The following is a 15711-nucleotide window of genomic DNA, read 5'->3' on the forward strand; positions in this document are numbered from 1 at the left end:
CTTCTCACTCTCTAAGGTCACACAATCATTGGTCAAAAAAAGATGAAGTTTGAGAAAATCTTTTGGCTTTTGTAAAATCAACTTTATTAAGGGCAGTCAATATTACAGCTCTATCTTGGAAAAAAAAAGTAAGCTAGTCATCCTCAATGTCAAGTGCAAAACATGGTCATGGTAGTTTACATTCAGTAAAAAAATCAAATAGGTCAGCATGAATGTTTTCATCAGGTGATGTAAAAATGAATCCAACACACACTTCCATCATGAAAGTGTTCACTGTGTAATACTTAGATTATAACCTCAATTTTCTGGGCCCTTAATTTGACCCAGTAAGCTTTTTTCACCCCCATCTGAGTTGATATTGCTGGTCAGACATCCTCATGTCAAGAGATTTCCCAGTTTAGGCTGCAGTTCAACCATGAGCCTTTAAAAAACAAAGAATCTCAAAAAAGGGAGTTTCAGAGTGATACATAGAAATTCTTAAATTTTGCTTTCTGATAAAATGTTGCTAAACCATGACTGTTTGGATTCAAGGGACTCTTGAGTCAAAAAATAGACTTAAAATTATATTTATTTCCACTATGCTTGACATTTACACCTTGATTACAGTTATTTTCTCAATATTCATGGACCATTCTTGAATATTTGTATCATTGATTAATCTCTTAATTTCATGATTTTTTTTCAATTATCAATGAAAAGTAACGAATAATGTCAATGTACAACTGAAGAAAAAACATGTATTAATACATATTCATATACTTTTTAGATATTTCATTTTTACTCATGATAAACTTTTTGTGAAAAGGTAAAAGGTCAAAGCAGCGACGCTGAGGCAGGTTTCTCATATTTAAATGCTTCGTAGAAGTTCCTGCAAATAAAATAAATCTGGAAAACCCTTCGACAGCAGACACAACTGTTTGAATCACAAGGATCTAAGGCCTACAGGAGGAAAAACGCAGCTTTGGAAATGGAGGAAATGAAGCCTGCTTGTTTAAAAACCACTGGGCTGGACAAAATCATTTTGATGTGAGTTTGGCACAACACAAGAAGAATAATGCCCCATTCAACAGGAAAATAGAAATAAAATGTACCTGTCAACAACTTCTTTTTTATGATTCACAAAGAGGAAAAAAAGCTCCTACACGCACACACACTTCAAGTCTCATTGAAATCAAATCATCACGAGAGATAGACACCAGGGGCACACTGTCGATGCTCAGAGACACTGATTTGTGTTTTCATCATGCTGGTGTACAAACCGGAATATTAAAGATTGAAATGGAAACAAAGGATAGATTTGCTTTCACCTGCGGCGATGTTGTCAGGCGGAATCTCATCGCTGGGACAACTCCATGAAACCCCATAAACCCCCATGAAAAAAAAAAAAAGTTGGTCCTCAGAACCCTTTGCATTATAGAAAAAGCAATATTTCAAGCTGTTATTTTTAAATCATCACTTTGTCTCCAACAAGTTCTACTATCATGAAATGGAAAAAGAAGAAAATGCGCATCTTTCATTGAATATATGAACATGGACGAGACCACCCTCTTCTACAATGTTGTGCCTCTTCAGACCACTAGGAGAACCAGAACGTAATCTAGGTCTGGTTCTCAAGTCAACACTGTGGTTCTTAACATGTCCAAACAAAATCACAAAGTTTTACAGGTTTAACTTTTCCATTTGCCACCAGAAAAAGAGCAGATTCCCACAGGGGTGAAGGTCCAGGTCCTGTTTTAAGTGGTTCTCTTTCCTGTTGGTCCATTTTAGATCCACCCAGGTCAGTTTGGTCTGCATTTTGAAAAATATCTAAGTGGAAAAAAGACAACTCTCAACTACCCTTGTTTACGCTCATCTATATCTGGTCATTATTGGATGGAAAGATGCAGCTACACAGGTCTTTATGTATCCATCCCAAACTCCCTCCATGGGAGCCCATGCTATTCATTTCCCTTCTGGGTCACACATTGTTAGAGCAGCCTGCCTTGCTGGGAGACCTCATGATAAGACCTCAAAGTGCGTTGTTGGATTTCATCTAACTATTTCTTATTGGTTTTGCTTCAGTGCTTTGGTGTTTATGTAAAAGAGTATTTCAGATTATATATTTTTTCGCTTGATTCATGAATCAGATTTTGCATTTCTAATGAACTTGTTATCAAGTATCCTGTTTAAAAACCAGCAGAAGGAAATTACCGAGAACAAAAAAGTAAAAAGTTGACAGAAAAACAAGTTTTCAAATATTAGGAGAAAAAAGAGGTTCAAGATGATGTATGTTTAAGTAAGATCAGTGATGTTGCAGCGAATTGCTTTATTCATTAACAGCTTCAAACAACTTGAATCTGATTATGAAATTATAGCATTAAAAATGCAGGAAGTAATTAAAAAAGGTATATTTGTAAATATATACTTTTTAAACTTCAAATATTTGATGCTGTTGCCCTTAATTTTTTTTTAAACTGATTGAATTTTAACAAAACTGAATTGAAAACACACATAAATTAAAACTAATCCTCACTCACTGAAGATCCTTCAAATAACAGTCCTTCCACACTGTGGATTCTTTAGACTCTGCCTCAGCGCACCCCCACAAAAAAACAATCAGAAGTTGGTGTGGTGGCGGGTGTGGGGGGAGTCGCTACAGTCTGGTGTGAGAGAAGTCACTTCTCCCTGTAAAACAGCAGAAACATCTTGAGGGGCTCCGGCAGAGGGAGGCCAAGGATTCGCTCCCTCAGCAGATTGACAGTTGGGGGTGGGCGCAGCAGTTCCCCTGTCTCCTTCTCCTCCTCCTCCTCCTCCTCGTCGTCCTCCTCCTGTTCCTCCTCTTCTTCCTCCTCCACGGTCTCCTCCTCCTCAACCATCACCACACTTCTGCCTCCGGCCCGTCTGCTTCCCCTCAGCTGTCTCCGGGCCTCCCTTTCCCCCGTCCCAGCCTCCTCCTCGTCATCCACTCTACCCTCCTGGTTGTTATTGCTGTCCAAAGGGGCGGGGCACGTGCCACCACCCCCCGTCGTCTGCCGGGTAGCAAGGACCAGGGCGTTGCAGTGGCGGCGGTGGATGCGACGCCGTTTGAAGCGGGGCCCGTATTTGTGGAGGCCAGCGACGGCGAGACCACGGCCCACGCTGAAGGAGGAGCCGCGGCCGCGAGACTGACTGGCGCTGCTGTCCTGAGGCACCCGGAGCGTGTGGCGAATGCAGATACGAGCCAGTTCCTGTAAAGTCCGAACCTCATATTTTGCTGCCAAGAAAAGAGAGGACAGAGCAAAATAAGAGTGATTCTCAGGTTTGCATGTGTGACCGTCCTGAGGTGCTGAGGGACCGTGAATAACACAGATTGAATACATTGCACTCACTGTTAAAATAAATAACAGGAGTCAACATTTGTTGCAGACTCCTACCGTGACCTTTGTCTGAGAAGGAAAACGCAGATCAAGCACACTTCTCATCTTAACCACTGACTATTAGACAAGCCAATTTCTTTAAACTGCTGTATTACCCAGTAGTATAGCCTCTACATTAAGTAAAAATAGATGATTATAATAATATATAATCCTTAAGAATAGGAATAATTATTATATTTGTTCACAACTCAAAATTTTCAAAGGAAGCTTTTGTGTGGAAGGAAGCTTTAATATCTTTTGTGGCTCTTCAATGAGTTAATAAATAAACAACAATCATTTTAGAAAAAATGAAATGATTTGATTGGATTTGAAAACTCAGCCGTTGATCAGGGAAAGTCAGGATCATATTAATACACGCTGGAAATCTGAAATGGATTGGAGGAGGCAGAAATCAGGTTAAAGGACTGAGAAGGAGACAAAAGAATCCTGACTTAAGGAGAATTTGTTTCGCAGAGCTTCAGTTACGTAAGCAATAACAACAGCTCCGCGCTGACCTCGGAGACAGCTGATTCTCCTGTGAGTTAAATCATTTTAGGTGGAAAATTTAAGGACAGTTTGGGAAGTGGCTGAATACAATTGAATTAACTCCCAACACAAGAACATTTTAACATGTTTAATTCTAATTTCAAAAATGAGATACCCTTGCATAAGAGCTTTACATTGTTCATATGAACTCACATAAACATACTGATAACAGAAATAAAACAAATATGATGCATGTTTTATCTTGTATGCAGGGTTGATTTGTAATATATGAAAATGTGACCTATTTTCAACTATATCTTTAAGTAAAGATGGTTGGAAAAACTTGTCACTTATCATCGATGGCATCTATCTTTCTATTCATATCGAGAAATGGTTCGCCAAAACATCAGCCTACTGTCAAATGCGAAATATTATCCGACAGCGACCTCATATGCATTCTTTGAATATCAAAAATGGTGTTGTCTCATTGGTGTTGTCATGGACATGATGGATATGATTCACCACGTGTTATTATTGATGTTACTGTACTGTGCTTTGTCACACAGCCTGGTTCTGGATCACAGTATTCCGTTTTCACAACAGAGGGTTACGATGACATGGTCGGACTAAGGAAGCTGCTAGAATGCAGGTGAAGAGCTGGGCAGCGCAAGTGACTTTGTTGGTTTTTGGAGAGAATTATAAATAGAGCATTGCTGCATTGACAATATGAGAAAATGCCTGTGTATAACTGATTGTTATTTCCATAGTGTTTGATTTATGGAAAATTTACTGATTCTGTCTCTATGTTGACATCCTATCCATATAAGTGAATTACATCTGTGGGAAACAGCAAAAAAAGCAGGATCAATTTGTAGGATTAAAAAGGGACTGATGACTTTTGCAATATTCATTGTATTGCAATACCAACCAGCTCTAAAATCTGCTTCAGGAGTGCTCTTACACTCTTGAGCTCTTGACCCACATCCTTACACTTCTTTTCAATTTTAGGGGTGCAGTGTTTGACTCACGCAGCGGAACAGTCCTGGGTCTGCCGTTGGCGTTGTGTTTCGGAAGCACCAGAGGAGCAAAGGACACTGAGATGATCTTCTTGGTCTCCCAGCTGTTGATTCCAGTGCGCGTGATCTTCGTCAGCTGAAGGTAACACAGCAAACTGAATGTAGCAGGTGCTTTTTAAATCACTTGAGGAGACCGCAACAGGCTGCTCTGCTGTTAAAATCTTTAGTCACAGAGTCACTTCTGAGACCATCTTAAACCAAGAGGAAAACACATCTGAAACTAAGCTACAAACATCTCAACTTAGTGCAGACAGTGTCATCAAACAGCAAATCACAAGGTGCCACATGATGATATTACACTACTGTTCATTTCCCGTTAAACATTTCAACTCGCATTTCAACTCTTGCTGGTCTCTTGCTGGTCTCTTGCTGTTCAACAAGAAGATGATGGTTGGGGAATTCATGTTAAAGTTCTTATTTTGTCAAAGAGCCGATTGAGTCAACAAATATGCTGGAGCTGAAGTTTGTTCACATCGCAGTTAACCGCCAGTATAAAGAATCAGTTTTGTTGATTTTGGCAACACATTTGAGTCATTACCTAGCGCAGAAAAAGCCCAAAATATTGTGCTTACAATTGCTATAATCCACTAAGAAAAAAAAAACAAAAACTAACAGAATCATTGGCAATGAAATGGAAGTGTAATTTCAGCTAAACTTACAATTAACATTAATTGATAATCAACTGAAATGGCACATACTACTTCACCACGAAAATACCAGAGCAAAAGTTAACCGAAGGCAGGGGACGATAAAGAGGATGATAAAAATCATGAGGAATTCACCTTCTCCTCCAGAGGCATCACCAGGATGCCCCCCACCTTCAGTAGGCTCTTCATGTAGTCCTCGTGGTCCTTCTGTACGCCTGCCCCGCAATACACCCTGTCGTACTGACGGCTCTCAGGGGGAATATCAAGGCAGTTTCCCACCACAAACGATGGCTCGCAGAACTCAAACCTGCCCATGGAAGTACACAGATCTCAGACACTGTACAGTGACGCACACAATAACCCAGCACGCAGATCGAAAATGTTTTTTCACCCACTTGTCAAAACTGTCGCTGGTTTTGATGAAGCAGTCCAGCTTCTGCAAGGCGTATTCGATGACGTCGGCATGCAGCTCTATACCGTGATTTACACCGAGGGGTCCTGGAGCAGTACGCACACACACCATACATACCAAGAAGTTTGTATTTTTATACACACTAATTACATTTTATAAATTTAACATTCAAATGTCTATGTTCAATCAACCATAAACAACCCTTTTTAACCCTTTTAATTGCAGCTCTGGACGTCCTGAGTTTGTCTAGAGGAAAATGTCTGCTATGCAAAATAAAAGCTTTCACGGCTTTGTAATGCTACGATTTTATTTTCGAACATCATACATTTTCAATGATGAGTGGTGACACTCACTGAATGTTACTGCAGAATTTTAAACCAACAACTTTTTCTTACAGCGCAACCATCTAATAACTTGAGATCGTTTTGTGATACGATGAAAAGATTGTTTCAAACTAATTTTTGTTGTTTACTTAATTTCAGTGAAAATGCAGCATCCACAGTGGCCCCTTGTGTTTTGATATGATTAATTTTGTAGCTCTGAGATTGTCCTCTCAAACGATCTCCAATGTTCAGGTGCTACCAGATTGACAGTAAGCAGCCACCTACCCAGTATGAGGCCGACCATTGTGCTGAGGTAGCCTGTCCCACTGCCCAGATTGAGGAAGGAGAGGCCAGGGTGGAGGTCCAGCGCCTCCATCACCTCAGAGTAGATACACGGAGCAGAGAGGTGGATATTTCCATGCCTCCATGCCAGGTCCTAACAAAAACATAAAACAGACTTTACCCAGAGAACATCGTCTGCCTCTAAGGCAATTCAGTCAAAGGCATCCAGAGCCGTCACTACAAGTGTCTCTTCAAGGTTCCATAAGATCCTTTCGGTTTGTGTTTCTACTGTAGAAGGGCTCTGCGAAAGCCGCATAACAATTGGTGCTATTAGTCCTTTATTGTATGTTTTCTTTTCATTTACCATTTTTCTGATGATTCAATGTTTATTTAATACATTTTCATGACTTTTGCCAAATAAATGCAAAAAAGCAACAACCAATCGATCATCTTGTTTACGGGTTGATATTTTGAGGGTCAAAACAGTGACATGGTTAGTGAAATGAAACAAACTAGTTCTCATCCAATCACTTTCATGGGTTACTGATCCCTTGGAAGGTCTCCCTTCCCCCTGAGCGGGGAACTTCTGCAGCTTGGTTAGTGATGCCAGAACAAAGTTCTTACAAACAAAACTAAATATCCCAATTCCCAAACACTTGGGACAATGTGTAAAATGCAAATAAAAAGAAAATACAATGATTTGCAAATTTCATAAACCCATTATTTCATTTCCTATAGAACATAAAAAAAGACACCAAATGTTGACACTGAGACATTCCACCATTTCATGGAACAGGGCAACACGAGGTCGGGAAAGAAACTGGTACAAATCAAAAGCAGGGGGAGGAGCATTTGACAACTAACTGAGTTAACCGGCAACAAGTCAGTAACATGACTGGATATAAAAGGAACATTTCAGAGTCAGCGTCTCAGATCTCCAGATGGGCAGAGGTTCAACTATCTGTGACAAATTGTGTCTAAAAGTTCCAAAACAATTTCAGAAAAATGTTCCTTGATATGAAATTTCGAAGTCACTTACACATCTGTGCAGCCGCCAACAATGAAAGGTACAAAGAGATTTTAGAGCAACATCTGCTCCCATCCAGACTTCTCTTTCAGGAACAACATGCATATTTCAGGATGCCAATGCTAAACCATGTATTGTATCCATCATTCCAGTCTTGTCTAATGGAGGATTCTAGCGCTTAACTGTCCTGGGGTAACATTACAGGATTTTTTAGTTTTATGATGTTCCAAATGTTTTTAATGGGTGAAAAGTCTACAGTCCAGTTGAGCACCTGGACTCCTCTTCTGCAAAGGCATTCTGTTTTAACATTCCTCTCCTGAAACGCCAACAACTTGTCTCCTCACTTCCCAGACCTTTACAGGTGGGTGTTGTAATGAGAGGATGCAACACGATTGTAAAAATCACTCTGTTCAAAGAGATGTGTTGCTGACATCAAATTCAAAATGAGCTAATATTCTCCATGAAATGGTAAATTCTCACAGCTTGAGTATTTGCTCTAGTTAGAATGGACATCCAGACAATATAGAACTATAGGAACCTTTTTTGAAATGAAAGGTGTTCAAGACAGTGGTGAGACCAGCGATGCTGTATGGCCTAGAATAAGTTCCAGTGACGAAAAGACAGGAGGACAGAAGATGCTAAGTTTCTCTTTGGGAGTGACCAGGATGGATAGGATCAGGAATGAGTCTATCAGAGGAACAGTACATGTGAGATGTTTTGGAGAGAAGGTCAGAGAACCCACACTGAGATGGTTCAGTCATGTACAGAGGAGGGATAGTGAATATGTTGGTAGACGGATGCTGGAATTGGAGCTGCCAGGCAGGAGGTTTCAAGGAAGACGAAAGAGAAGATTTATAGATGTAGTGAGAGAGGATATGAAGGCAGTTGCTGTGAGAGAGGAGGATACAGAGAATAGAGTTAGATGGAGAAAGTTGATTCGCTGTGGCGACCTCTGAAGGGAAAAGCTCAAAGGGGAAGAAGAAGAAGAAGAGCCAACTCTAGAGCCAATGGTTGTCGGTACTTTTGGTTGAAAAGCATCTAAAATTGCACCTTTAACATTGTCGGTGTGTCACTCCATCATCAACCTTCCAGCCAGTTTGTTCCATTTTCCCTCCATCCCATCACATACCTTGTAGGCATTGTCCCGGTACTCGTCCAGGTAGTAGTCAGCCCGATCGATCGCTCTGAAGGCCCGCTCCACCAGGTCTGAGCGGATGTAGTATGCCTCCTTCAGGTTGTCGATCAGGTCATCGTTGTCCTCGCCTGCACTCACAGCTCCTCCCATGGTGCTGAAGGTCGTGGCATAATGAAAGTCAAATTGCATTTCAAAACATATTTTAGCTTCAAAAATCCGATCATTCTGCCATGTATTATATCGGACTTCATATTTATGAAAAAAACAAAAACAAACAAGTTCATTATTTTAGCAATTAAAATGCTCTCAGTTTTCAAGGAATTATTAATGAACAGTGGCTATTGTATCCATACATGTTTAAGTTAATGTATTCTTCCTTTATAGAATAACTATATCTACACTAAATTAGGAATGGGTGCAGGAAAAAGTCAGACTTTTCAAAATAGTACATTCACGAATTATAAACGTTTAAACATTTAAACATGTTGCTCTGTACTTTACTTTTGATTGCCTTGATTATCGCCTGGTAATTTTAGGAACATTTCCTCCACGATTTTAAGACAATAGCTGCTATAACTCAGGAGACAAAGTAGCTTTGACTTTCACAACTAACAAATTCAAATTAAATTACCTCACTGCTCTCTACTATTATTTATGGGTGTATGAAAAATTGGGAGGCAGATGTGTGGGCTCAAGTCGCAAAATACACCAAAGAAAACTCAAAGAAACAATTGCCACTGGATACTGATCTCATGTCAGTGACTTCACCTGGACACTAACTCCACTAAAAATGTAATGTTGTGAAGAAGCATCGGAGAAGCAGGACTGAAATAACACAGTTTCACACCTGCGACATGTTTAAGGCTTGGCCAATGCATGTAGTTATAATATCAAATAAATTAATAGAATAAGCTGCACGTCATCATACTAATCACACACATTTGCTTACAGTCCTCGTCTGGGTGTGAATGTGCAATTTCTCTACGCCCAAAAAGTGGAAATGACTTGACACCCGTATCTTGGCAGAGGCGTGGAGGTGGGATGCAGCTGTTGCCACTGCGGTGTTAAAATGACAGAAAGCGCACATCAAGTGTCACAGATCACAGACTGCAGAGGGTGTTAAAGGACAAAAGGTGGTGAGAGGAGGGAAGAGAAGAAGAGTTAAATATTCCTGGCACAACTTCTCTTGGCTCAGCTGAAATGGTAGCATGAAGAACTGAAAATGAATGAGGACTAATTTTAGACCTCATGGACAACATTTTCCTGGCTACAAAGTAAATGCAGTTGTGTTGGCCGTTAGGGGCGCTGTGGTTACTTACATTGAATATGTGGTTTACTGGGCTACTAGGCTAAGCACGTCCACACCAACCGGGCCATCTGGCGTCATGCAGTTTATTCCCCGATGCGGGAGAATTAGTTCTGTTAGTGGTATTATTTTAATCGATCGACAGGAGTGCGTCATCCGGGTGCACGCAGGCACGAGCAGTGGTTGATCGCACGACGCAGGTGAAAAAAATGATACAATTACACGGTCAAACGGGATTCAAACAACCGGTTAAAACAACGACAACACTTCTGATACGACCTGTCACGTCACAACAAGGTCAGCACGAACAACATAGCTCCCCTCTTTACAAAACAAGGAAGCCGCTTGGGGCAGACATGACAACAGCTCCAGCTAATGGTTTAGCTTTCGACTCGGGGGCCCCCGAAGAGCTCTAGTGGAGCCTCGCCACTAACATACCGTCTATAGAAACCGGTGGAAATCGCCGGTGCCTGCGAGCTTCCAGCCGTTCAGCCCTTTGTTGTCGGTGGCTCCGGACGGAAACACCGCCACTGGATGTAAACATTCAGCCAGCTTACGCGCTGACGTCACACGTAAAGCACGTTTCACGACGGCCGCATGAGTGCACGGTGACCTACATTCTCCACTGGACAAGCCCAAACAACCGAAGCATTACTTGAAAACATTCGTGTTTCGTCATTTTAGGTAGCATTTAAATATTCTTGAGCTCCCAAATTTGTATTTTCCTTCATTAAATTCACATGACTTGAGTTTGAGACAAAAGTTCAACCGTGACAGTGCCTACTGGCACACCTCTGGAATGACGATGAATTCAATGTGTTCATTTACAATTCATCCCCCCTTTCATTCAGTGTGTTTGAGTATTTGAGGAGTTAATATTTTATAGTATGCTATTTGCCACCCCTATTTGAAATCACATCCTCCCACAACACAGACTGATTAGGTAATCTTATATAAGTGATGCTGTGGTGTTGCAAGAACGGATGGAGGAGCCTTGGACAGGTTCAAGCTTTATTTAACAAGCACTAAAGCATTACATTACATTGCAGTCATTTAGCAGCCACTTTCATCCAGAGCGACTTACAAAAATTGAAATTCTAAATTCCAAAAAACTCCAATTTTTCAAGCAACACAATTCCCCTCAACCTAAACCACGCCCCCAGCCCCTGGTCCATTGGGGTGAGGCTACGCCACCCAGTGTCAGCCACAGCCCAACACCCAAAAGGGACTCCTAAAACATACCAGTCCCTCATGGGGGGCTTGAGCAGCCTGCCATAACGACTGCGTCGTCCCTCGGTTGAAGTAGTGGGAGGTACCGGACATTTGACCTGTGGAGACACTGCTGAAGTCCCGGAAGGAAAGTCACTTCAGTGGGGAAACTGAAAAGGAAACACAACTTCCTCAGGCACTCAGGCTGGCTTCAGCCAATCCAGCATGCCCTGTTCCCAACTCCTGCCCATATCCAGGACAAAACTTTTGAGAATTGTCTCCAGAACCCATTATGGCCTGTCATACGGGGGTTGAAGAGGCGAGCAGTGAGTATCATGTCTCACAGACACAAACTGAGCCGACCTGAGCTCTGCTGGCACAAAAGACTGTAGGAAACAGTGCTGAATGGGGCCTGGAACCTGAGAGCTGTTGTATAAGAAAGGCTCTGCGGGCAAATGGGTTGGAGGAGTAGATCGCTCTAGCAAAAATTCCTCGAGGACTCATGGCGGCTGACTGAGAACCAATTTGGTGAGCGACGCGTCGTCCATAGGGATTGAACATAGCCCCAGCTTAACCCACGGTAAATGGTCTACTCAGTTGCTGTCAGAGAGTGAAGCCCACTGTGCTGGCTTGAGGGACCATTCGCAGAAACTGTTAGCTTGAGGGTGGTATGCTATTGTACAGTATAAGAATAAGAGAGAGAGGAAATATCTTTATTGTCACATTCAGTTATATGTAGAGCAGAACATCAGTCAAATTTCACCACTGCGTTTAACCCATTATGGATAACTATGAGCAGTAGGCAGCTCAGCAGCAGTTAGATTTTCAGTATCTTGCTCGACACAAATTTGACTGGCTAGGAGGAACATGACAATCGAACCAGGAATTGTTCGGTTTCAAGGATGGCTGCTCTGACCTGAGCCACGCTGCCTGGACCGCAAAGGAGGATGTGTGCATTGAGGGAGGAAACGGTTGTAGAAATCTACTATGCCCAAGAACTCCTGCAATGCCCTGACTGGGACCGGGCAAGGAAAATCAGCTGTTCCTTGCACCCTTGAACACAATAGGACCACACCTTGTGGCGAAATGTGATGCCCTAAGAGATCAATCACTGGTGGTCCAAACTGACAATTAACTGTATTGACTATGAGGCCATGTTTGTTAAAATGATGGAAAACCTGTCAGGTCCTCTAGGTGCTCATCAGCCGATGGGCTGGCCAACAGAATGTCCAGATAGACAACCAAAAAGCAAGGTTACGCAGCACTATGAGCCTCTGAAAGGTCCAAGCGACTACCTTCAAGCCGAATGGCATGTGCAGGAACTGGAAAAGCCGAAATGGGGTGATCACTGTGGTCTTGGGCACGTCCTCCGTGCACGGGCACCTGGTGATAATTTTGCAACAGGTCCACCGTGGAAAAGATGGTGGCGCCCAACAGCTGCGCGGAGAAATCCTGAAAGTGGGGTTTGGGTAGTGGTCGTTTGCAGTGACATTGTTCAACCAGTGAAAGTCGCCAAAAGGGCACCGCAACATGTCAGCCTTGGGCAGCGTGTGGAGCGGGGAGGCCCATGGGCTGTGGAATGCCTCAAGATCCCAAGACGCTCAATGGTAGTGAACTCCTCTTTAGGGGTTGCGGGCTTCATTGCGCCAAGGAGTCGCATCTGTTTGGGATCATGCAGGCTCACTGTAGGGATGACGTGCGTCACACCGTGTTTCGCAACGGAAAATTTGTCAGCAAATGTTGGTACACATCCCCTGATGATAAAAAATTAGTGTGCGTTCATGGCCCAACCCCCTGTCTCACACGGATAGGTGGCAAAAGACAGGCAATTAAACAGCGGTTGGCGACATTCACAAGTAGGCTGTTGGTGCACAGAAAGTCAGGGGCCGATGATGGGGACCATGATGGAGTTGATGTCAAAGTCCCAATCAAAATGGTGGACGCCAAAGCAACAGACACAACCTTGAGCCAAAAGTCATTATAGAGGACCCGTTAGCGGCTCTTAGTAGCAGGCTGCTGCCTCTGGCCTGGATATCTGCTTGCTTTGGGGGGAGCAGGCACTTTTGCGAGCCAGTGTCCACCAGAAACTGTATTCCATGTCTCGAGTCTCTGATAAACAGCTGCTGGCGTCCACAGCTGTCGCTTGATACCCGCCCTGGACTTTCTCGGCGCTTTGAAAGAGCACGACTTTCCAGAGAGGAGGTGAGGAAGACTCTGGGTGGTCAGGAAGAGCTTCCGGATGACAGGACAACTTCAGCAAAAGTGATCAGGGAGACAGGTAGGAAAGTAATTGGTGTGTTGTCTGGAAGGAAAGTAGATAAGGAGACTTGGTGGTTGAACAAGAAAGTGTGGGAGTATATACAGAGAAAGTGACTAGCAAAGAGGAAGCTCGATTGGACAGTAAGGAGGGAGAGAATGATTTACACAAGTTGGGAAAAGAGAGAGATAGAGATGGAAAGGATGTACAACAGGTCTGGGTGATTAAGGACAAAGAGGGAAATGTACTGACGGATGCTAGAAGAATAATGGGAAGATGGAAAGAGTACTTTGAAGAGCTGATGAATGAGGAAAATGAAAGAGAGGCAAGGGTAGAAGAGGTGACTTTTGTAGACCATAAAGTAGCAGAGATTAGTAAAAGTGAAGCAAGGAAGGCATTGAGGAGGATGAAGAGTGGAAGGGCAGTGGGTCCTAATGAAAACCTGAAATCCTCCAATTTCTTGATCTCCACTCCCTGTAGCCTCACTGTTCCACCCGAGTTCCTCTCATTCACACACATATACTTTGTCTTGCTGCTACGAACTTTCATTCCTCTCCTTTCCAGCGTATACTTCCACCTCTTGATTTTCCTTGACCTGGTCTCTGCTCTCACTGCAGATCACAATGTCATCTGCAAACATTATGATCCATAGAGATTCCTGTCTAACCTCATCTGTCAGCCTGTCCATCACCGCTGCAAACAAGAAGGGACTCATAACTGATCCCTGATGGAGTCATACCTCCACCTTGAATCTCTCTGTTACCCCTACAGCACACTGCACCACTGTCTCACAGCTAGCATACATGTCCTGCACCAGTCTAACATACTTCTTTGCCACTCCAAACTTCCTCATACAATACCAGAGCACCTCTCCTGGCACCCTGTCATATACTTTTTCTAGTTCTCCAAAAACACAATGCAGCTGACCTTCTCTGTACTTTCCATTCACTTTCCACATTCATCAGTTCTTCAATGTACTCGTTCCATCTGCCCATTACTCTTCTAGCATCTGGCAATACATTTCCCTCTCCATCCTTCATCACCCAGACCTGTTGTACATCCATCGTTATTTCTCTGTTTGGCCAACCTGTATAGATCATTCCCTCCCTCCTTACCATCCAACCAAGCATACAAGTCATCATACAGCCATTGTTTTGCCTTTGCTTCTTCTATCTTTACCTTACATTGTATCTCCCTTTACTCGTGTCTGTTCTCTTCAGTCCTCTCAGTATCCCACTTCTTCTTTGCTAATTGCTCCCGCACTTCCTCATTCCACTACCAAGTCTCCTTATAGACTTTCCTTCCAGATGACACACCAAGTAGTCCCGTACCTGTCTGCCTGATAACACTAGCTGTAGTAGTCCAATCATCTGGAAGCTCTCCCTGACCACCCAGAGCCTTTCTCACCTCCCTGAAAACCATACAAGACTCCTCCCTTTTCAGCTTCCACCACTTTGTCCTCTGGTCTGCCTTTGTCCTCTTGATCTTCCTTGTCACCGAGTCATCTTACAAACCACCATCCTATGCATCCTCTGGCTACACTCTCACCAACAACTACTTTGCAGTCAGTGACGTCTTTTAGATTCCCTCGTCTATACAAGATATAATCTACCTGGGTGCTCCTTCCGCCGTTCTTATAAGTTACCCTATCTTCCTGTCTTTTCTGGAAAAAAAGTGTTCAACCACAACCATTTTTCTTAATTTTTTGCAAAATCTACACCATCTGTCCCTCTGCATTCCTATCCTGTATGAAAAATCTACCCATCACTTCTTCATCCCTCTATTGCTTGCACCATCATGCCCATTGAAGTCTGCACCAATTACCACTCTCTCATCTCTGGGGATATTCTGCATCACTTCATCGAGCTCATTCCAACTTCTCCTCAAACTCATATTCCACCTGCCGGTCATAGCCACCAACAACATTGAGCATCACACCTTCAATTTCCAGTTTCAGACTCACAAGTCTATCTGACGTTCTTTTCACCTCCAGAACATTCCTAACAAACGCCTCCTTCAAGATAACTCCGACTCCATTTGTCTTCCTGTCATTTCCATGATAGCACAACTTAAAGCCTGCTCCTAAGCTTCTAGCCTTACTACCTTTCCACCTAGTCTCCTGGACACACAGTATATCCACCTTCTCTGCATCATGTCAACCAACTCTACCTTTTCCT

General features: G+C 42.8%; 1 protein-coding gene across 5 annotated transcripts; it reads right to left on the reverse strand.

Annotated features, from left to right (window-relative positions):
- Positions 1-554: 554 nt before the first annotated feature.
- pcmtd2b (protein-L-isoaspartate (D-aspartate) O-methyltransferase domain containing 2b) lies at positions 555-10631 on the reverse strand. Of its 5 annotated transcripts, none has more exons than XM_086159636.1 (8): positions 10507-10625; positions 9712-9818; positions 8757-8916; positions 6604-6754; positions 5979-6081; positions 5719-5890; positions 4889-5012; positions 555-3232 (listed from the first exon to the last, which is right to left on the reverse strand). In XM_086159636.1, the coding sequence occupies exons 3-8, from the start codon at positions 8910-8912 to the stop codon at positions 2655-2657; spliced, it is 1284 nt and encodes a 427-aa protein (XP_086015762.1). In that variant the 5' UTR covers positions 8913-8916; positions 9712-9818; positions 10507-10625; the 3' UTR covers positions 555-2654. The 5 variants fall into 5 exon arrangements, with proteins under 5 accessions (XP_086015762.1, XP_086015761.1, XP_086015764.1 ...); XM_086159635.1 differs by having other exon boundaries at positions 9702-9818; XM_086159638.1 differs by lacking the exon at positions 10507-10625 and adding an exon at positions 10082-10473.
- Positions 10632-15711: the final 5080 nt, after the last annotated feature.

The sequence above is a fragment of the Fistularia commersonii genome, chromosome 14 (assembly GCF_037954325.1).
Source record: "Fistularia commersonii isolate RoL2024-O1a breed Wild chromosome 14, RoL_Fcom_v1.0, whole genome shotgun sequence".
Taxonomy (NCBI): Eukaryota; Metazoa; Chordata; class Actinopteri; order Syngnathiformes; family Fistulariidae; genus Fistularia; species Fistularia commersonii.